Below are 23,918 nucleotides of genomic sequence, written 5' to 3' on the forward strand. Positions count from 1 at the left end.
GAAAAAAAATTAGAGCCACATTTCAGCCAGAGATTCATTTAACCTTTAAAAAGAAACACAATATATGCTCAGCATCTGTAGTGAGAAAAATTAGAGTTAATATTTTTAGGTTGGAGGCACAGGGGCTGTCGATGCTCTAATCTACAGCAAAAACTAACTGCAGGAGGAACTCGACAGCTCCACAGTATTTGTGGAGACAAACATTTTTGATTCAAGACCCTGTGTCAGGTCTGAAAATGCAGAGGGAAAACAGCCATATAGAGTGATGAGGTGAGGGTGAGTGGCAAGACCAGGAAAGTTATAGTGGAACGAGGCGAGGAAAGAGATGGGGGACAGGCAAGGATGGAATTGGGAGATAGTAGCTGGTGGTTCAAAGGTTAGAGAGGTTCAAAGGAGAGAGAAAAAGTGCTGATGGTGTCAGGGGTGGGGGCTCGTTGAAATGATTAGACTGAGATAAATAGAAAGATAGGGTGGAAGGTGATAAAGAAACAAGAGATTGCACATGTTGGAATCTCATAAGTGCAACCAGTCAAGGGAAGGATGAAGGCCAGATGGAACCAGGTGGGGAAAGGAATGAAACTGAGTGACAGTGGATGGAATCAGGAGGGAGAGAGTAACACAGAGAACATGGATTACCAGAAATTGGAAAAAGTAAAGCCCATACAATTGGATGGTAGATTATACAGGCAGAATACAAGGTGCTCTTTTAGTATTTTAGGTCACTGATCTTTCATCAATGAGTTCTGTTACACAGATTTTCTTCCCACAAATGTTTTCTGATCTGCTGGGTGTTTATATTTTGTCCATCGTTTTTTATACTTCCAATATTATTTTTGCTGCTTGTTTAGCCTCACTTGAACAAAATGCACAGTGACAAAGCAAAAAATACAGAAATCATTAAATTGAGGAAAATCAGAAGGACACACATACAATAAATTTTAATTGTAAAAGCAGATGGATAAGAAAAATGAGAAGATGAAAATATTTGCAGAATTTTTTTTTTAATTGTTTTGATCACTTTAAATGCAGCATTTGAATGATGGAATTAAGCTTAAGACATCCAAGTCTATTGATGATATAAAGCTGGAAGGCTGAGTGAACTGTGGAAGACAGAAAAGCTTCACAGGAATAATAGCAGATGAAATGAAAGGGCAAATACATGGAGGAAGCAATATGTTACGAGCAAATATGCAGTATCCTCTTTGGTATACAAAATAGAAAGCCAAAGTATCTTTTACATGATGAAAGTTTGGTATCCTTGCAGTCACATCCTTGAAAATACTTAGGAAGACAAATGGTGGTGTGCTTTATTTCAGAGGATTTGAATATTGTTACGAGCCCAGAGGACCCCAAAACCCAGCAGCAATAGATATTCACCAAGACAAATGGTTACTTAAACAAAACTTGCTTTTAATTATCTTTAAACATGAAAACAGAATCATACTTTAACTTATCACAATTGACTTAACTAACCTAACTTTTCTGAACTTACACACACACACATTACATGGACATGTGCATAGAATTAGAAGGGGGTTAAGTTCAGAAGTTATTTGATTCACAGTCCAATCTCACTTCTCATTCCTCCAAGTTCACGATTGTAGGCAATTCTTATACTGTGCACAGAATTTAACATTTATAAAGTTCACCAGGCTTTGGTGTTTGAAAGGTAAATAGTTACCACTCAGGAAGATTCTTGTCAATTTTCAGAGAGAGTTTTGTTGTTTGCTGGACTCCCACAACTGATTTCTTTTTAATCAACCACTTCAGTGTCTTGCCGAAGAAACCTGCCCCCTCAGGTTCTCCAGATGATAACCTCTTTCTTTCAGGTCAACACAGAGTTTCTTTTTATTTCTCTTATTTCAAGTGAAACATTAGACAGCCAGTCCTCTCCTCTTGCATGAACCACAAGGGCTTTGACCAGGCTGAACTAAACATTCACAACCCATCTTCCAAATGGGGTTTTCCACAAGCTTGCCAGCTTGTCCTGTTCCAGTCCCAGATGCTGCTGCTGACGTACCACTGCAAAACGGATTTCTGTCTCTCTCTCACTGAGGAAAACCTGTTTGACTTTCTCTGCTTGCAAAACCACATGAACCTCCTAGTATAGCATTCCACTTCAGACAATCTGTGGCTCTGACAAGTTTTTTCATCTGTTGCCTTTTTGTAAACAACAATCCATTAGTGAAGTCTCTTGTGCACTCTCCAAAGCTTTTGCAAAGGCTCTAGGGCCGATATGTCTAGCATTAGCAGTGCTCCAGTATTTTAAATAAGATCTGTTTTAAAGTGTTTTTATGTGACCTACTCTTAAAAAAAAACCTGCCTCAATTTATCTCCCAAAAACATATCTATATACTCTCACAATACAAGTAAAAACCTCATACTTCAATCTTGTAGGGCCTTAGTGAAACCACATCTGTTAATATTGTGTACACTTCCACCTCCATACTAGATTTACATTTTAGATATATTGTCAGAGTACATACATGATAGCACAACCCTGAGATTTTTTCTCCTGCAGGGCAGAATTTCCACTTATTGGCAGTGCAAAATAAACTTAAATCAAAGTACACATGTTATCAAATAAAGAAATGTAAACAAAGTGATTGTGCAATAAAAAGAGAAAAAAATTAGAGCGTACTAGAAGATAGGCATGATGTGCAATTGAGGGAAGCAGTGACGGTTCAATAGACTGATTTTGGTTTGGCAAGTCTGTTGTAAGGGAAGAGAGTAAGGGTTCAAGTTTAGAAAAATGTCAATGTGATCAGACTGAAACATACAAAGTTCGCTAGGACTTGACAGGGAACTTTGATAGTTCCCTCAGATGGTGTCTCAAAATAAGGAATGAACTATTCAGGACTGAAACGAGGAAAAATTTTTTCACCTTGTGGGTAGTGAATCTTGGGAATTATCAGCATTAATAGATTATGCAAGTGTTCCGGGCAACCAAAAAAAAAATTGGAACTTGGGTAAAAGACCAACCAAAAGACCACACCACCAGGTTCAGGAACAGCTGCAACCTCTCCACCAGCAGACTCCTGAACAACAGCTCAATCAGGGACTCTTACTTTTGCACTTTTTTTCTCTCCTCTCTGTGTTGCACAGTTGCCTACACGTGTACATTGAGTACAGGTTTTTTTTTTGCATTACCAATAAGTGGTAATTCTGCCTGGCCTGCAGGAAAAAGTATTTCAGGGTTGTACTGAATGTGATGTCATGTATGAACTCTGACAATAAATCTAATTTATTGAAGGATGGAGCAGGAACAAGGGACCAATTGGTCTACTTCTGCTTCTTTACAAAAGACAATTCTCAGCTGGAAGTAGAAACAGATAATTTGTGATTTTACACAATCCAAAATGGCACTGAAAGTACTTTGCAAAGGTTTGCAAGCCCTACTTGTAATGAACTTCACTAATAACTTATAAATTTTCCAAACTTAAAAATAAGGTATTGTGGTGGATCACCACAAGGCAGGTGAACTGGCCCCGCTTGTAAGCCACGTGGTGGGGCAGCCAGCCAAAATGGCGCCGTTGGGGGGGGGTTTCCCTTCCTTCCAGCTCGGGGCTCATAAACCCGCGCTTGAGGACCACGTGATGCCCGGGTGACGTCAGCGGCCTCCAGCACGGTTCTCAGCCAGGTCCGGGCTGGGAGTATAAGTGCAGCCCGACACCCTGCAATAAACTAGTCTGCTCACTGAGCTCAACCCGTCTGGTTGCGTGTGTAATTGCAGGAGCAATGTAGCCGCCGCTACAGTATCCTACATAAAAAAAACATAGTATTTCCACACAAACCTTTAAAAGTAATGAATTATTCAGAAAACTGGACATGAAGACAATGCAATGGTTCTCAAACTTTTTCTTTCCACTCAAATACCATTTTAAGCATTCCCTATGCCATCAGTGTTCTGTGATTAGTAAGGGATCATTTAAGGTGATATGTGGGTGGAAAGAAAAAGTTTGAAAACCATTGTTTTAATCATACCTAATTGACTTGTTATGTGTATGGTTTCATAACTCCAAAGGAAATGGGCCAATGACAATTTTTCTCAAGAAAATTATTTCAGTAATAATTGGGTCTAGAGCAGTGATTCTCATCCTCCCCTTCCCACTCACATACCACTAAATTGCAGAGCTCCGAAATCAGTGAACCGGTGCGGACTCAAAAGGCCAACATGGCCTGTTTCCGCTCCGTAAATGGTTATATGGTTATATGGCACAGGGATAACTTAAGGTGGTATGTGAGTGGAAACAAAAATAGTTTGAAAACCACTTATCTAGAATCATTCAACCTAAATCTATATTGCAGGGAAAGGATAAGTACAATTAATCAGCTGTGAATTATGTCCACTGCAAGCAAGTAATGAGCTAGCACTACCACTGCACTGAAAGTGCAGTAAACCCAGAACTTTAACCTAATACAGCATGACTTCACCTGAAATCAATGTATAATGGTGTATATTTTATTTCCACACCTGCACAAAATTGTTCCAGGACAACCTGCATCTATTTTTAGCAAAAGAAAAAGTACTATGCTTACAGGAGTGTCAACCACCTTTGAAGTTGTTAAGACAGATGACGAGTACAAAGTGTTAAGTAGTAAGTATCCTTTTAAAGTGAGAGAGAGGGGGAAAGGGGTGGTGGAGAGATGCAGAGAGGCAGCAAGGTTGAGGAAGGGAATTCCAAAGCCTGAGCTGCTTACAATGCAGCTGTCAATGGAAGAGTAATTACATTCAACAGGCCAGAATTAGAGGGATGCAGATATTTCAGAGAAATGAGAACAAGGGAAGATTACAGTGATAGATTAGGCAGGCCCAAGAAAAATGTTGTCTTTAGTATTTGGCAAGTATTTTGTTGAATGCAACCTGATAAAGCAATCTGAAAACAACTAACATCTATCTTTCTAAATATTCAAGTTTTCTTTCCTGATGCATGCCACCTTGAAAGCAACAGCATAAGATGAGATGCAGAAGACAAGAGTGCTGTGACATAAATTGTGAAGCAATCTGTGAAGTAACAGCACTGCTCGCTCTAATCCAGTCATTTCCAAGGTTCAAAACTGCAAATACACCAAAAAATTTAAAAGACAATAGATAGCAGCAAGAAATGCTTTAACCGATCTTGATGCTGAACTAATACTTGGATATCCTGAACATTCTGTGGAAATTAATTTTGAAAAAAAAATGTTGCCCAGTGCCAGTGAAAGAACAATCATGAAATTGTTTTGAAAAAAAGTAATTCAAAATACTCTACTGTACTCTGACCCAGTAAATCACTCAATTGTAAAAACTAACCACTATATTTATTGCCTTTTCAGGACAACAAGTGGGAGACAATTAATGTGCCATCATAGAACAAAAAGAAATTAGAAAATAAAAAGAAGCCTTCAGGCCACTCTCTCCATGGTACTCATTAGCATTTAGGCTCTCGGGGGCCCTTGCCTTGTAAATTTGAAGATTTGAGCGCTCATCCACACATATTTTAAACACATCAAAGATTTCCATCTTTTAGTCATTAAGTTTCAAACCCAGATTTTTCTTTGCATGAGAAAAACATCCTAAACTCTTCTTTACTAGTTTTACCTACATACTTAAATCTATCTTCTTTAGTAACTGATCTCTTTGCCAAAGGAACCTCCAAGTTCAAGAATAGTTCTACCCCCGCGCAAAATCAGGCTCTTGAACCTCCCCATACAACTCTAGTCACAAGCTAATCCAAGTCCACCTAAAGATATTTCTGAACTATTGAAACATCACTATTTTTATTGCAACTGTGAATATTATTAATTTGTCCAACCTTTTGTATTTATTACCTCTTTTTTCTGTCTTGGCATATTGCAGTAATTTACTTAATACCATTGTATTTGGCGTATCCTCTGTACCTGCATGGCTGCGGCAAGAAATTTGTTGCATCCATACATTGTACAGGAAGGTGTATGACAATGGGCTCTTCAATAGACCTTTTTTGGTTACCTTGTGTTAGTTTCTTTTAATTTTATGCACATCAAGTAAATTCCCTTAGGATTTTCTTGTCCTGTTCAGTGGGTTTTATGGTGACATATACTCTTCCATATATAGAACTGGTAAGGCTAAAGGTAAGGATGAGCACCTTTGGAGGTTGTGCACTAACTCTTATCATTTATGCTGTTCCTTGTTTGCTCCTCATTAATGGACTCTAATGGTCCTACTCTAAGCAGTCATAAACAAGGGATTTCCAAGTGTCAGTGGGAATGTCACATTTTTTTCCTGAGGCCTGGAGAACATGTCCAAATAGTCTCTCCTCTATTGATTGGATTGTCTCTTCCACTACCAAGAATCCAAGAAGTCTACCTGTTTCAAGAATCTGCTCCACACAGGAAAATAATGTGTCTTGTAGATTTTTACCCCAGTGAGAATTGAGTGTAAATAGGTCTTCAATGCTCAGAATGCTGTCCTGGAAGAGGAACCAACATTGGAGACAGCAATAGTGGCATCTTTCCAGTGGCTGTGACATGGCCACAGCAAAGTTGTTGATCCTTAACTGTTCTGGAAAATGGCCTGGGACAACAATCAGTTTACAGTTAATTAGAAGTAAAACACAAAAGTCACCTTGGTTGAAGTAAAAACACAATGCTAGAGAAACTCAGGAGGTCAAACAGTGAATTTTATATAGCAAAGATGAAGATCCATAACAAACATTTCAGGCTTGAGCCATTCATCAAGGTAGGTACTGAAACAATAGTTATGTATCTTTTTCTTTGTTATATAAAGTACTCTGTTTGACCTGCTGAGTTTCTCCAGCATTGTGTTTTTAGTTAAATAAAGTTGGGCATTAAATTCTGGCTTTGATACAAATCTCCACATTCTGTGAATGAATAAAAATAAACTACTAATAGCCCATGAGGACCAATTAACCCACAGAGATCAAGGAACCAGCCTGTGAAGCTCTGTATCATTAATAACACCCATCATGTTTCCCAAGTTATCATTTTTAAGATAATTTATGAATGACATCAGACAACTGTCAGCATTCACTGAACATATTCCAGCAAGAATTGGGAAAATTTGGAAGTAAAATGTAGAGAGCAGACAATATTATTTCAGAATGAATCATTAGCTCTTAGCAAGTCATGAACTTGCACACTAAACCAAACACTTCTCATAGTCTTTTTTTCTTTCTTTTTTCTTTCTTTTTCTTTGGCTTGGCTTCGCGGACGAAGATTTATGGAGGGGGTAAAAAGTCCACGTCAGCTGCAGGCTCGTTTGTGGCTGACAAGTCCGATGCGGGACAGGCAGCCCCACTTGTCCATGCCAACCAAGTTGTCTCCCTAAATTAGTTCCATTTGCTTGTACTTGTCCATATCCCCCTAAACATTTCCTATTCATGCATCTATGTAAGTGTCCACACCTCTATGCAGATAAATATGCCCCTCAGATCCCTTCTAAATTTTTTCTACTCTAATTTGAGAACTCCCTATCCTAGTGAAAAAAAAGACCAGCTTACCTGTGCCCCTCATCATTTTACATACTTCTTCTGAAAAATTAACCTGACTCAAACAAATCATATCACACAGACACAAGACCTTCACCCACCGTGTCCATGCTGACCACTTATCCCATTTACCAGCACTTGTTCCATAGCTTTCTATGCTTTCAAATTTTGCAAGTCTTCCCTCCATCAACCCGAGGAATGCCACAGATTTAAGTTACAAACCCTTCCAGATACAAAAATAAAATTAAATATCTGAATTTTAAAAGGAAAATTCTGCAGATGCTGGGAATCAAAAATGAAATAATAATACTCAGAGGGTCAAACAGCACCTTAATGAAAAATGTTCATTTTTAAATTAATAACTTTACTGAGATCAAAGAGATTAAAAACACCATTAATTACATCAAATTACAAAAAAAAGTACGAAAATTGGGTATTTTCCATTGGTAATCTCATGTTCAAAAGCAAATAGTTGGATTCTACACACACAAAACATCAACATGATCAATGCTTCACCACAAACTATCCTTGTAAGGAAAATCAAATTAAATATAGATCAAAATTTTGGTACTTTTCATATCGATGAAAAAGGTCCATGAACCCCATCACAAAAACTACACAACACCCTCAAGACATCAAACTGATAAAATGCTCCTGAAGTAAATTTAACAACTTCCTCTCAGATGTTAACTTCTAAATTTGAAAGATTTCAATTGGATGAGATCAGAGAGGTCAGCAATTTTCTCCTGGGTGCAAAGGATATTTGATAGGTGTTCAAAATCGTAACATATTTACTCAGGGTAGAGAGCGAAGCTACTCCTTCCAGCAGATGATGCAAAAACCAAGATTAAGAGATGGGCAAAAGATCAGGATACCTTTACTGTATGCCCAAGAGGTTCTAATGATCTGCTGTTTACTGTCGTTCAATTGTAGAAACAATAATCAATCAAGAATTTCAAAAAAAACAATTGTCACGAGGAAAAATAATTGAAAGACTAAGGGGATAGCGTGGGGGAAATGGAAACGATAGGTTTGCTCTATAGGGGTGTTGGCGCAGGCTAAATGGTCTCCTTCTGTGCCATTATTATTATTTCAATAATAATCATTGTGCCCCTCGACTACATTAAAGGAAAAGATAAGCAGGATGTGGATTGTCCAATGGAGCTGTGCATTCAATGAAACAAAAAGGGATTGTATTTAGCTGGAATAATGCTGCCTATCTGGGTCTGGTCAGATTGCCAGTGTAAAAGACAGAATATAATGTGATGGCACTATATTGCACACTTCCTATTGTAAGTGGGAGACACAATGGGACAAGGATTAAAGGCAGTGGCTGGAATGGGGGAAACTGAGTCTACCTGATACCCAAAGGCCAGGCGTTAATCTGCATCACACAGAGTATAATTCATTTATAAATCTCTTCGCCTTTACAGTCCAAACCCAGGGAGCTTTCTCTTCGCCCCCACTCCTTTTAAGATTCATAAATAAAGATAATTGCAGACTTAACTGTTAGCGGCGGCGGCAGCTCGTCCCTCCGTCTGACACAGAAGCAGCTTTTCATGGCCACCCGCCGTATTGCAATTAGCAGAAACAAAGGGGAGGAGAGACCGGGGCCTGCGCTGCGGCCCGAGCCTCGGGCTGGCGTGGAACCGTGCGCCGGGGCGATGCGGCGGGCGGGCGGACGGGCCGGCGGCGGGCGCGCGGGAGGAGGGGCTCCGCATCGCCTGGCGGGGGGAAGCGCAGGAAGGGGTGAAGGGAAGAAGGGGGTTATGATTTTTTTTTCCACTCACACTCTATCTCTCTCACTGCCGCCTCAACAACTCTCCAGCCCGCGTCCTCCGACTTAAAGGAGCCTCCCCGCTCCCTCCCTCCCTCCCTTCAGCCTCGTGCCTGCCCCACCCACTCCCTGCCTGCACAGCAAGATCCCACTGCCAGGTTTTCCACCCCCCCCCCCCCCCCCCCACCCCCGGTCGGTCATGGCACAACTCCTCCTTCAGGAAACTCCAGCATGGGGGGGACCCACCGCAGTGCTGAGGAGGTGCCACACTGTCAGTGGAGCTGTGTTAAAATAAAACCTCTTCCATGTCACAGATCCCAGTGCCAAGGGGGTCCCAAGTAGTTGATGGGGCCACGACTGGGATGGGGGATAAATTGCTCCCTCCACTCCATGAGGTAGATAGCACTGATTCTGTGCAATTCCTAACAGGGCAGCTTTATCAGTGAAGCAGCCTTTTGGACGGGACATTAAAATGCCTGTCTGATCTCTTAGGTGGGTGTAAAAAGGTTCCAGTTGTTGCTGTCCAGTGCTGTTAGCCGGTGGTGCTATGTCTCGAAGATATTACAACCTTGTCTACTGTCTCAGGTAGGCATAAAAAGCTTGCAGTGGAGTGTTGCGATTTCAACTATGTTGTCTTTTGGATGAGGGATTAAAACCCTCATCTACAGTATCCTGAAGATACCAAATTTTCTGCCCCTTCATCATGGTATAAGAGTGTCATGTAGTCAGTGTTGTACCTGTATACACATGTATCCACACTGTGTGTGAGACTCCTATTGATCAAACGTAAAGAACAGATTTGTAAAGGGAAAAACAAAATCTATCAAATTATTGAATTGCTTTAAGCAGTTAATGAGAATGTGTTTGATGCAAGAAAAACAAAGCTGGAAACAATCAGCAGATTAGACAGTAGCAATAGAAGCCAAGCAGTGGACACTTCAGGTCGAAGACCCTTTATCAAGAAGATCAGCTACAGAAGATGGTTGTAGGATTGATAGGACAAATATATTCAATGTAGATTTTACCAAGGTATCCTACACAATAGGCTGGTCCTTAAAGTAAAAACCTATGGATCATGGGAGTAAGATGTCGGATTCAAATTGGCAGGAAGCAAAAACTAATGGTTTCTGAGTGGTTTTTTTTGTGCCTGGAAGCTTTTTGCTGGTGTGTTTCTATAGGATTTAGTACAAGATTCCTTGTTTTCTGCAACAAGTAGTAATTGGGCAATATAAGGAATTAAGCATTTTGCAGAAAATACAAATTTGATTGTGGTTGAAGGTAAGGAAGAAGGCTGCGAAATGGCATCAATGAACTTGTCAGATGGGCAGAAAACGCCAAATAGAATTTAATCTGAAGCATTGAGGTATGCATTTGAGAAAGGCAAAGAAATATCAATAAAAGGTAGGAAACTGAGAAATGTCAAGGAATTCAGGGCATCTTGAAACTGTTCATAGATCCTGAAGGTACCCAGATCATTGTTTTTTTTAAATTTAGACAGAGTATTGTAACAGCCAATTTGGCCCGACGAGTCCATGCCACCAAATTTACACCCCATTAACCTACACCCCCCCCCCCCCGGTATGTTTTGAAGAGTGGAGAAAATCCATGCAGAATAAACAAACTCCTTACAGACAACATGGGATTCGAACCCATGTCCAGTCCTTATCACTGGTGCTGTAAAGACATTGTGCTAACCGCTAGTGGGTAGATACGTTGGAGGTCAATGTTATATATTGTGCCTGACCACTAATTCCAGTTTATGAAAATCAGTAATTATGTGATTGTACTACCACACACTGACATAATTACCAGTGTCATAATGGATGCTTCAGGGAAGCTCATCATTGAAGTCCATTGGAATTTTAACTTTACATAGAACATTGCAGCACAGTATAGACCCTTCAGCCCATGATGTTGTGCCAGCTCCACACAATCTAATCAAGCATTTCTAAATTAATCCTTCTTCCCTTCCTCACACTATACCCATAACTTTATTTTTTCTTGCATCTATCTGTCTATCCAATTGTCTTTTGAAGGTCCTAAAATAATAATATCTGATATTAAAATCTCCATTTAATCTCTGAATACCAATGTATCCCATTGTTGGGGTCAAATTCACTGTTAAAGATGTTGCCTGCTAGACAGACAGAAATCAGAACCGTGACTGCTCTCTCATCCAGACATAAAAGGTCTTAAGACTTAAAACTTCCTACGTGCTGCACTATTGGAGGATGGACAATAAACCAAATCCCTGTTTAATTACTCTGCAGCACAATGCACAACTAATGGAGCCACTTTTTCCACAGCACCAGAGATCTGTGTTCAATTCTGACCTTTACTGCTGCCTATCTGGGGTTTACAAATTCTCCCTGTGACTATGTGGGCCTCCTCCAGGAGCTCCAGTTTTGTGCTGTTTTTCAAAGCTTTGCAAGTTGATAGATTTGGTTACTGTAACTTGACCCTAATGTAGAGATGAGCAGCGGAGTCTGGGTGGAGAGGATGAGAATGAGGCAAGAGATAAAAATGGGATAATTATTGTCAATGGAAAGTTGATGGTTTGCATAGACTCAATGGGCTGAAGAGCCTGTTTCCATGTTGCATCTGTCAGTGACTCCAAATGTGGCATCACTTTGAATGAATGCATGGATGTTCTCCCTGCTGTCTTCACTCATATTTATCCCTCAATCACCATGACAAAAGTATCAAGTCATTAATCACTTTCCTGTTTGCAGAAACCTTTCCACAATTTGTCTGCAGCATTTCGTACATTTAACAGTGGCTGTACTTTAAAGCATTTCATTAAACACAAAGCATATTTGTGTTTACAAAAGGAATGTAAAATGTATTTTCCCTGAAAGGCGTTCAACTCAGTTATGCATTCCCAATTTATTTCTGAGAGGGTGGAGCAGGTCTTTAAAAGCAATGTTTGATGAAAGGAACATTGATGATTGCAGAGTGCTTGCATGGTCGCAGATGAGGAAGCATTCTCTACCCTGGTGCATTAAGTGGCAGAAGAGTCACTTAATGACTATGCCAACAAAAGAGAACTTAATCATCCTCCCTTGACAATCTCCATCATCAGAATTTTTCTTGATTTTACTTCTTTCTCTCTTCTTTCTTTGTTTGCAAAAAAGGCAGCAGAATGTCAGCTCTTTTCTAGCTTTGAATGGCATGCAAAAGAAAGCTTTCTTAGTACATAAGATAATAATAATAAATCTAAATTTCGCACTGTCAATATCTGCATGGTTACTATTGATCAAAACTTTAGCTGGACCTTTAATAAAAAATACAACACCACAAAAGCATCACACAAAATGCTGGAGAAACTCAACGGGTCAGGCAACATCCATGGAAGGCAATTGATAATCAACAAATCAGAAACTTTGCCCGACCAACAGTTTCTCCAGGATTCTGTGAGTTGCTCCAGGTTTCCAGCATCTGCAGTCTCTCTCTTTTAACCACTAAAGCATGTCAGAGGCTCAGCATTCACTAACAGGACACTCTGAAGCATTTTACTAACTACAAGGCATGATTAATTCATCTGAATATACACAGTTTCACCAGTAATTGACAAGCATGTGACAACATCCAAGGCAAAGCTGCCACTTGATTAGTGCCAAACCTCCACCTTAAATATCAACTCCTCCACTCACAGGTACACCACAGCTTCAAAATGGACTATTTACAAGATGCTCTGCGGTCCCTTGGCAAGGCTTCTTTCACAGGACCTCCAACCTAAAACCACTATCACCTGAAAAGAAAATATGCAAGAACGCCATTTCTGGCATCGTTTAAATCATTCTAACTTGAAAATAAATCACACTCCTTCAATTGCTGCAAATAGATTTATTAGATTTCAGATTTATTGTCAGAGTGCATACATGACATCACATACAACCCTGAGATTCTATTACCTGCTAGGCTGCAAGATAAAAAATGTCCTCAATGTACACTTGTAAGCAAATAAAGAACTGTAAACAGATAACGAATGTAAACATATACAGAGAGAATAAAAAAATTAATAGAGTCCTTAAATTCAGCTGTTCCTGAATCTGGTGGTACGAGTCTTGAAAGAGTATCCCATAACTAAGTAAATTATTCCAAAATATATATGTATATGTGATTTATTATGTGATGTATATTGTGTGTCTATATATGTGTGTATTGTGGCCCAGAAAAACTCTGCTTCATCTGATTATGTGTACAATCAGATGATAATAAACTTGAATGCTCTGCTTAATAGTACCCCAGGAGTCTTCACCATATGCACTTCACAAGATGAAGGCTGCAGTTCTCTGCTACCACCATATCAAGAGCATTAAATATTGGCTTTGCCTGGATCCCTGCAATGACTGAAAGAAATTAATTAGGTTTATTGCAGTACACAAATTGCTGGAGAAACTAGCAAGTCCTGCAGCACCCATAGAAAGTAAAAAGACAGTCATTATTTTGGGTTTGGACCCTTTATAAAGACTTCATGGTAAACAGTAGAGCACTGAGGAGTGTGGTAGAACAGAGAAATTTGGGAATATAGATATTTCTTGAAAGTGGCATCACAGGTAGATAGGGTTGTAAAGAGATCTTTTGGCACATTGGCCTTCATGAATCAAAATATTGAGTATTGGAATTGGGATATTATGGTCAAGTTGTATAAGCATTGGTGAGGCCAAATTTGGAATATGTGTGCACCTAATTACAGGAAAGATAACAATAAAATTTGAGAAAATGCAGAGAAGATTTACTAGGATGTTACTGGACATTGAGCGGAGTTACAGTGAAAGGCTTAACAGGTTAGGGCTTTATTCCCTGGACATGAGGAGTTTTGAAAGAGGTGTACTAAATTATGATGGGTAGAGATAGAATAAATGCAAGTAGGCTTTTTTTCTTTGAGGTTGGGTGAAATACAAACTAGAGGACATGGGTTAAGGGTAAAAGGGGAGATGTTTGGTGGGAACATTAAGGGGAATTTCTTCAGAGTGGTAGGAGTATGCAACAAGCTGCCAGCTGAAGTGAATGTCAATTCAATTTTAACATTTAAAATTTAGACAGGTACCTATGGTAGATGGGAGGGGTATTGAGGGATGTGAAATGGATGCAGGTCAGTGGGACTAGCCAGGGTAATGGTTCAGCACAGACCAGAAGGGGCAAATGGCCTGTTTCTATGCTAGGGGGTCCCCAGAGGTGGTAGGACAGAAGGTGTGAGAGGTGAAGAGAGAAGAGGGAAAGGCCTCTTGGAAGGGGGTGGGGGGTTTTCAATAAAATTTGGAGAGAGGGGAAAAAATCCAGGAGTCACTGAAGAAAAGATGGAACAGTGGAAGCAGATGGGGACAGAGGTTAAACAATAAAATCTGCAGTACACTGTGCACTGCAGTAGACCCAAAAATCTGCAGATATTCTTGTTTCTCTTGTGGGATTTGCAGCTTTTGAAAACTGCCTTTTCCAGTATAGATAACCAGCAGCTATTGTGTCCCCAGAAATAACTCCCCTGAGTGTTTTGACAATGAAAAATCTTTGTTATGTTTTGTTTATTATATGCTAATTTGAATGCATGAAATTAGCTTTTATGTTAAAGCATTAGCTAAAACATGATGTGAAGTGGAATTTGTCACATCTGCTTTTGGCTCTCATTGAAACATTCATCGAAATAGCAGAAGTTTATGGCTGTCAATGGGGCCTCTATGTTTTATCATGTATTTCTTAGATAGGGTTGAGGACATTTCAGCTCCAGCTCTGTAGATTCTGGGTCTTGGAAGTTGCAGCCTCACAGTTGCAGTTGGGACAGGAGGTATTTGATGAAGTATGTGGGCAGGTAGTCTTGGTGTGCACTTCCAGCATTGGCACTGGGCTTCAATCTGCTCACTGTGAATGGGCATGCACTTCTCAATCTATCCCAATGGAGAAGTTGGGCTGAAGAGCCCAACTGTGGTCACCCAAGCCTTGTGTAAATTCTCAGGTGTGGGCTAGAAATTCCCAGAAAGGACTGGGAATGTTAATTCTTTGCAAGGTGGATTTCAACACATCCCTGTTCATTTCTTTCATCTACTGGCTTGTTTGCTATTACAGAACTTGTGGCGGGGGGGGGGGGTGGAAACATCTTTTCTAAGACTGTGTCTGGCTTGTCAATAATGTGGTCTTCAGGGTAAGCATCTACGCCTCTTGCAAATAATATGGCCTCCTCACAGGAGACATCTGAGTGTAATTATGAGGGTTTTCTTGGCATCATGCAGTGGGGAATTATTCCAAAAACAATTATTATAAAAATATCCATCTTCTCCCCTTCATCCTTTGAGTACCAATCTTTGTTTTAAGCTCTCTTGATACAAATGTCCAATTCTCATCAGAACATTTCAGAATTTAAAAAAAATCTTTCAATATTAATATTACATATACAGTTGAGGTGAAGAAGGTGAAAATATGGAATCAGTATTCATTTAGCTACTGATACACAGTCATCTGGAACAGTGCTCTGTTCCATTTAAGTTTTCACACTGAAGAGGAAGAACGTAGATACTCTCTCCCTAAAGAGGAGAGAGTGTGGAATTAGTTCTCACACAAAGGAAATAAGGTGAACAGATAGACTGAAGAGGTGGTAAGACAACAAATGAGAGAAAAGAGAAAGTTATACTGGGAGATTTAGGTGAAAGAAGATGGGAGGAGGCTCAAGAGAAGCATTGATGCCAGTATAGAGCAGTATAAAGCAGCAGGTATGGATGGAATCCCCCAGAGGTCTGGAAGGCTGGCAGCAAAATTCTGCATGCCAAACTGCATGAGTTTTTCAAGCTCTGCTGGGACCAAGGAAAGCTGCCTCAGGACCTTCGTGATGCCATCATCATCACCCTGTACAAAAACAGGCGAGAAATCAGACTGCTCAAACTACAGGGGAATCACGCTGCTCTCCATTGCAGGCAAAATCTTCGCAAGAATTCTCCTAAATAGAATACCTAGTGTCGCCGAAAATGTTCTCCCAGAATCACAGTGCGGCTTTCGCGCAAACAGAGGAACTACTGACATGGTCTTTGCCCTCAGACAGCTCCAAGAAAAGTGCAGAGAAAAAAACAAAGGACTCTACATCACCTTTGTTGACCTCACCAAAGCCTTCGACACTGTGAGCAGGAAAGGGCTTTGGCAAATACTAGAGCACCTCGGATGCCCCCCAAAGTTCCTCAACATGGTTATCCAACTGCACGAAAACCAACAACGTCGGGTCAGATACAGCAATGAGTTCTCTGAACCCTTCTCCATTAACAATGGTGTGAAGCAAAGCTGCGTTCTTGCACCAACCCTCTTTTCAATCTTCTTCAGCATGATGCTGAAACAAGCCATGAAAGACCTCAACAATGAAGACGCTGTTTACATCCGGTACCGCATGGATGGCAGTCTCTTCAATCTGAGGCGCCTGCAAGCTCACACCAAGACACAAGAGCAACTCGTCCGTGAACTACTTTTTGCAGACGATGCCGCTTTAGTTGCCCATTCAGAGCCAGCTCTTCAGCGCTTGACGTCCTGTTTTGCGGAAACTGCCAAAATGTTTGGCCTGGAAGTCAGCCTGAAGAAAACTGAGGTCCTCCATTAGCCAGCTCCCCACCATGACTACCAGCCCCCCCACATCTCCATCGGGCACACAAAACTCAAAACAGTCAACCAGTTTACCTATCTCAGCTGCACCATTTCATTGGATTCAAGGATCGACAATGAGATAGACAGACTCGCCAAGGCAAATAGCGCCTTTGGAAGACTACACAAAAGAGTCTGGAAAAACAACCAACTGAAAAACCTCACAAAGATTAGCGTATACAGAGCCGTTGTCATACCCACACTCCTGTTCGGCTCCGAATCATGGGTCCTCTACCGGCATCATCTACGGCTCCTAGAACGCTTCCACCAGCGTTGTCTCCGCTCCATCCTCAACATTTATTGGAGGGATTTCATCTCTAACATCGAAGTACTCGAGATGGCAGAGGCTGACAGCATCGAATCCACGCTGCTGAAGATCCAACTGTGCTGGGTAGGTCACGTCTCCAGAATGGAGGACCATCGCCTTCCCAAGATCGTGTTATATGGCGAGCTCTCCACTGGCCACTGAGACAGAGGTGCACCAAAGAAGAGGTACAAAGACTGCCTAAAGAAATCTCTTGCTGCCTGCCACATTGACCACTGCCAGTGGGCTGATATCGCTGCAAACCGTGCATCTTGGTGCCTCACAGTTCGGCGGGCAGCAACCTCTTTTGAAGAAGACCGCAGAGCCCACCTCACTGACAAAAGACAAAGGAATAAAAGCCCAACACCCAACCACAACCAACCAATTTACCCTTGCATCCGCTGCAACTGTGTCTGCCTGTCCCGCATCGGACTTGTCAGCCACAAACGAGCCTGCAGCTGACGTGGACATTACCCCTCCATAAATCTTCGTCCGCGAAGCCAAGCCAAAGGAGAGCAGTTGGACTCAATAGGCTATTGCTGTGCTACATGATCCATTGAATGTGAGGCCACACATTCTGCAGTTTGAATCAGTCTTAATATAGAGTACCGACCTGAAACATTGACTGACCAAGGAGGCTGCCTGACCCATTGAGTCCCGTTGTTTGTGCAACATCCTATAACTCGTGAAATAGGAATGGTACAGAAATAACAGTCCTTTCAACAATGCTGTCAAATGTACAGAACAGGATGGAAAAAATACTAACAATGTTCTTTTTTTAAAATTTGCTATGCAGTCAATAACAAAATAACTGATTTATCCCCGATACACAGGTGAATGAAGATGTGTTATTCATAATATATCTATCCAGTCAGTCTTCATCCAATTGAAAAGGACTGAAGTTAATTACATTCTGATCATCCATAAAAATAACCAGTAATTTCCTGAGCTTAATTGGTTCCTCTGGGTCCTATTAGATGGGTCCAATTGTTTAGCTGATGCCTTTGTGTTTGTACTTTAGGAGCATAATACTGGAAAATACCCCTCCCAAATGATGCACAATCTAGTGCTTTCAGCTTACAATATGCAAGCTATCTCAGAGTATTATAGTATCACTCAAAGCAGAAATCCTTCTAGAACTGAAGCAAAAGCAGAATATTCAATATTCACATACCAGGTCAAGGATTATTAATGAAATGATATCAACCTGAAATGTCAACCCCATGGCTTGGATTTTGCTGGATGATCCACACAAATAGCAGCATTTCTCAGTATTAAATGTCAACACTTCCCACAAGAATGCAGAAATCCAGAATTGACTAGCTGTTCTCCATCACAGGATGCTCCACAGAATCTTCCAGTAGAATAGGATCTTGCTTAGATTCCTAAGGAATCGGGTTGAAAATTTTTATTTTTAATTTAGAGATACAGCACAGAAACAGGTCCTTCCAGTCCATGATTGTACACCATCAAAATACACCCTTGTTATCAATTAATCTACTAACCCCTTAAGTCTTTGGAACATGAGAGGTAAGTGGAGCACTCAAAGGAAACCCACAGAGAATGTGGCAACTCCTCACCAACAGCACCGAATTTGAACCAGAAGCCAGGGCTGTAATAGCATTGTGCTAACTGCTGTGCCATCCTTCTCACACATCCTGCTGAGGGAATGGGTAATATTGGTGCAGATTCTTGTCCCCACACACAAAATCTGGGCTGTTTTCTATCTTCACATTTGCTGCCTGATTGACAAAGTATCTCAAACATTCCCAGAATCCACCGTACGTAGATTTAGTGTCATTATGAATCCCTCAATGATAATAGATTATGTGCCTGAAATAATCCACATAAAGTGGATTTTTTTTGTCATTTTTAAAAACATGTTTAAATGTGTGTGCTTTCAAAGAATAGCACTCAACTGAAGGGTCATCAAGAACCCCTTCAGTTATGGACAAAAACTGACTGAGCATCCACTTCAATGGAGCAGCATTTCTAAAGGTATAATTAATTTGAAATAATGAGTAACCCGCTGCATTAAACAGAGAATTTATTGACGAGGGATATCTAGCAGTAGAGGATTAAGCAAACAGCTGATTGTACAGCAAAGTCAATTGACGCAAAAAGCAGAGTCGATGGAAAGAACAGAGGAAGCAAGCCAAAACTGCAGCAACTCCTAATTAAAGTAGGTTAATGTCTCCAGAAAGTGCTGCTAATATTAATTGCATAAAATTAATCTCAACAGTGCAATCAACTTGGATTGACCAGGGAGTTTCTCAATTATCTCTACACTGACTGGGAATAGCATTGTCACCATTTATAGTCCTGTTTAAAATGATAGCAACAAGATCAATCCAGCTGTGGTCTGTTCTGATATTTTACTAAAATAGAATGAGATCAGTAATTGTGACTCTTGTAGGGTTAAAAAAACTGCAAGATGAAGGATCAAGTTGCCAAGAAATGAAGGCTGCAGCAGGCATTTAAGACAATCATGTGCTTTGAGGAATAAAGCAGAAAATGCCAGAAACACTCGTCAGGTCAGGCACCAATTTGTGGAGAGAGAAAAAAAAAGTTTAAATTTTACATCAATGACCTGGCAGGATATTCTTACTGGATTTCAAGTGTGAAGCAAAATCCTGTGAAACACTTTGATCCCATGATATTCGCTCACTTTAGATTGAGAATCTACACAAGGCTTGGGTGACCACAGGGCCATGCACCATAGAACAGGCTCTTCGGCCCAACTCCTCTATTCCAACCAAGTGAGCATACCGGGATAGTACAGAAATAAATGTTTCAATAATTTTATTTTAGTGAAGTTTGTTGATTTATCCATACCAACCAGAAGCAGAGAGAAATATTGAATAGTGCCATTGGGTCTTTCATGTTATTTTAAAAAAAAATCAAATTATACACTGTCTTGGACTGTAACTGTCCATGGATTGAGAAAGGAGTGCAATGGGTAGGGGCAATGAAGGGGGACTTTGAGAAACTGGGAGGGATCTTGCAAAAGGATCGTGTTCCCATTGTTCTACTGCCCTGATTCCATTGCAGCACATATTTTGGAGATTGTATAGATTGTAGCCATGCATGCCCGTTGTAGGTGTGGCTGTTTTAGGTTGCGAATGAAGAGCCAATCAAACAGACTGCTTTGCTTTTGAACTCCTTGAATGTTATTGGAACTGCATGCATCCAGCCAAGGGCAGAGTATTCTGTCACTCCACTAACATGTGGATTGCTGGAAAGAATTCAGGAAATCGGAAGTGAAACATTTATCATTGCCAGTAAAGCAGGCAGCTAGTTCCAAAACCTGCCACCTCTGGCAGAGTGCACTCAAGTCACGGGAGTCCTGGACAGAATGCATAACCTGATACAGATCTTAAGATTTCTACCAGGGAGCCAAATCCCACAGCTCCTCGATATGTGAAATAAACCTATAAGTTCTGAAAACAGTGCCTCAGGCAGTATTTGCTGAGAGAAAAATATATGATGCATTTTGCTTACATTTGACATCAAAGCATGAAGCCACTTTTAGAAAATACTTTGAGAACCAAAAGTTAAAGCACAAAGTGAAAGCTCAGAAGAGGGCCATTTGACCCAACTCTGATTTGCAGGGGGAGGGGAACCTCAGTGTTAGAGCAGATAGTGAGGTGGAGGAGGATAAGGGTAATGTGAGGACTGCATTTATCGACCGAAATCAGAGGTTTGTACATGATTGGAGGAGAAAATCTGCAGAGATAGCAGACTGATGTAAGAAACAAAGTATTGCAATAGTTGGAGATTTTAAGTTTCCAAATATTGACTGGGACTCTATACTGTAAAAGAGCTAGATGGCTTGGAGTTTGTCAAATGTGTTCAGGAAAGTTTTCTAAACCAATAAATAGAGCTACCAATGAGAGGGGATGCAATATTGGATCTCCTTTTAGGCAACCAGGCAGGGTCAGTTGACAGAAGACTGTATCGGAAAGCGTTTTGGATCCAGTGATCATAATGTCATTAATATCAAGTTAATTATGGATAAAGTTAGATCAGATCCTCAAGTTGAGGTACTAAATTAGAGAAAGGCCAATTTTGTGGAAATGAGAATGTATCTAGGAAGAGTGGATGAAATAAGTTGTTTCCTGGCAAGGATGTGTCCACCAAGTGGAAGGCCTTCAAAGCCAAACTTTTGAAAGTGCAGAGTTTGCATGTTCCTACCAGGATTAAAGGCAAAGATTACAGGCATAAGGAAACTTGGTTTTCAACAGATATTGGCGATCTGGTTAAAAGAGGTGTACAACAGGTATAGGCAACAAGGAGCAAATGAAATACTGAATATAGAAAATGTAAGAAAATATGTAAGAAGGCATAAAGGAAACACGAGGTTACTTTGGCAGATAATGTGAAGGTAAATCCAAAGGGTTTCTACAAGTATATTAAGGGTAAAAGGACAGTAAGGGAAAAAAATTGGTTCCTTAGAGGATTAGAGAGGTCAGCTATGTGTGGAGCCTCATGAAATGGGTGAGATCTTTAACAGTTTTTTTTGCATCAGTATTTTCTCAGGAAACTGGCATAGTGTATAAGGAAGGAAAAATAATAACAGAAGTGTTAGGGAACATGTGGAGATTAGGGAGGAGGAGATGCTTGCTCCCTTACAGCAAATAAAGGTAGACAAATCTCCAAGGCCAGATACGATATTCCCTCAGACCTTCTGGGAGATTAGTGCAGAAATTGTAGGAGCCCTGGCAGATATATTCAAAATACCCTTAGCCACAGGTGAGGTGCCAGAGGATTGGAGTGTAGCTCATGTTGTCCTGTTATTTTAAAAAAGGCTCCAAAAGTAAACCAGGTGATTATAGGCCAGTGAGCTTGACGTCAATAGAAGGTAAATTAGTGGAAGGAGTTCTGAGAGATAGGGATTTAGACAGCCAAGGGCTGATTAAGGACAGTCAGCATGGCTTTGTGTGTGGTAGATTGTGTTTAACGAATCTTGTAGAGTTTTGATGAAGTTACTAAGGTAAGGCCATTGGTGTTGTCTATATGGACTTTAGTAAATCCTTTGACAAGATCCCACATGGGAGGATAGTTCAGAAGGTTCAGACACTAGATAACCATGGATTGTTTGTAAACTGGATTTGAAATCGGCTGTGTGGGAGAAAACAGAGTGGTAGTGGATGGTTGCTTCTCAGATTGGAGGCCTGTGATGAGTGGTGTGCCTCAGGGATCTGTGCTGGGACCATTGTTTGTTATCTATAATCAATGATCTGGATGATAATGTGGTAGATTGGATCAGTGAGTTTGCTGATGACACTAAGATTGGAGGTGTTGTAGACAGTGAGGAATATTTTCAAAGCTTGCAGAGGGATCCGGACCAACTGGGGAAATGGGATAGTAAATGGCAGATGGCATTTAATGCAGGCAAGTGTGAGGTGTTACATTTTGGAAGTGCAAACCAAGGTAGGACATGCACAATAAATGATAGGGCACTGAGGAGTGCAAAGAGATCTGGGAATCCAGATACATTGTTTCCTGAAGGTGGCATCACAAGTGGACAGGGTTGTAAAGAAAGCTTTTGGCATCTTGGCCTTTATAAATCAAAGTATTGAGTATAGGAGTTGGGTTGTTATGTTGAAGTTGTTTAAGACGTTGGAAAGGCCAAATTTGGAATATTGTGTGAATTTCTAGACACCCAACTACAGAAAAGATATCAATAAGATTGAAAGAATGCAGGGAAGATTTACTAAGATGTCGCTAGGTCTTTAGGAGTTGGGTTACAAGGAAAGATTAAATAGATTAGGACTTTATTAATTGGAACAAAGAAAGAGGGGAGATTTCATAGAGGTTTACAAGATTATGAGAGGTGGAGAGAGTGAATGCAAGTAGGCTTTTTCTACTTAGATTGGGGCAGATAAATACAAGAGGTCATAGTTTTAAACTGAAGGGGAAAGTTTAGGGGAACATGAGGGGGAACTTCTTCACTCAGAGTGGTGGGAGTGTGGCTGCCATCTGATGTGGTGAATGTTTTAATGAATTGGATAGATACATGGATGGGAGAGGTCTGGAGGGTTAAGGAATGGGAGCAGGTCATTGGGAATATCAGAATAATGGCTGGCACAGACTAGAAGGGCCAATTGGCCTGTTTTCTGTGCTGTAGCATTACGATTCTGCAAGTGAATACACAACTCCCCGTATCTGCATAGCTTTACAGATTATACACTTATACAGTTGAATCTTCCACCATCACCACATCCCAACAGTACATCCCAGATGCCAAACACCAACTGCACTGACAAAATTATCCTGTGCCACTTCTAATTCTTTTACTGATCACCGTTGTTCATTTCCCTCGAGTTTCTTTTTGCCCTACCATTATGAATTTGTTGTTTCTCTCCCTCCTCCAAAAGTATACATAATTGATTCAATAACATTATATTAAACTTTTTTCCCCAAACGGCATCAAAAAATAGAACATTTCCTCTCTCCCTCCCCCTTTCATTACATACAGATCTGCATACCATCTGAGCTTATATATCTTTTAAATGTGTTGAATACAGTTGGAGAAGTCACTTTTGGGTATGTATAATATCAGCATTTCTATTCCTTCTTGTTGTATTTGGACCCAGGTATGGCAGCCAGATCTTTACAAAAGTGTCATATTATTCTTTAAATTATGTGTGATTTTTTTTCTCATTAGGTTTACAGTTGTTCATTTCTGCAGTCCATCGTGCTATAAGTAGAGGGGAGTCAGACTTCCAAATGATCGCAATACCATTTCTTT

The 23,918-nt window shown here is 40.5% G+C and overlaps 1 protein-coding gene across 7 annotated transcripts in view; it reads right to left on the reverse strand.

Annotated features, from left to right (window-relative positions):
• mvb12ba (multivesicular body subunit 12Ba) overlaps positions 1-23,918 on the reverse strand; it is a 287,792-nt gene that overhangs the window by 249,576 nt on the left and 14,298 nt on the right. The window contains exon 1 of one of the 7 annotated variants that reach the window (XM_069888146.1): positions 8,977-9,190. The exons of 2 other annotated variants lie outside the window; for them this stretch is intronic. In XM_069888146.1, coding sequence (XP_069744247.1) covers positions 8,977-9,030 — 54 coding nt within the window. In that variant the 5' untranslated portion in view covers positions 9,031-9,190. Of the gene's footprint in view, positions 1-8,976; positions 9,197-9,259; positions 9,335-23,918 lie in introns of those variants that run through there. 4 more of the 7 variants (XM_069888144.1, XM_069888151.1, XM_069888138.1 and 1 more) reach the window with 4 other exon arrangements.

The sequence above is a fragment of the Narcine bancroftii genome, chromosome 1 (genome assembly GCF_036971445.1).
Source record: "Narcine bancroftii isolate sNarBan1 chromosome 1, sNarBan1.hap1, whole genome shotgun sequence".
Classification (NCBI taxonomy): Eukaryota; Metazoa; Chordata; class Chondrichthyes; order Torpediniformes; family Narcinidae; genus Narcine; species Narcine bancroftii.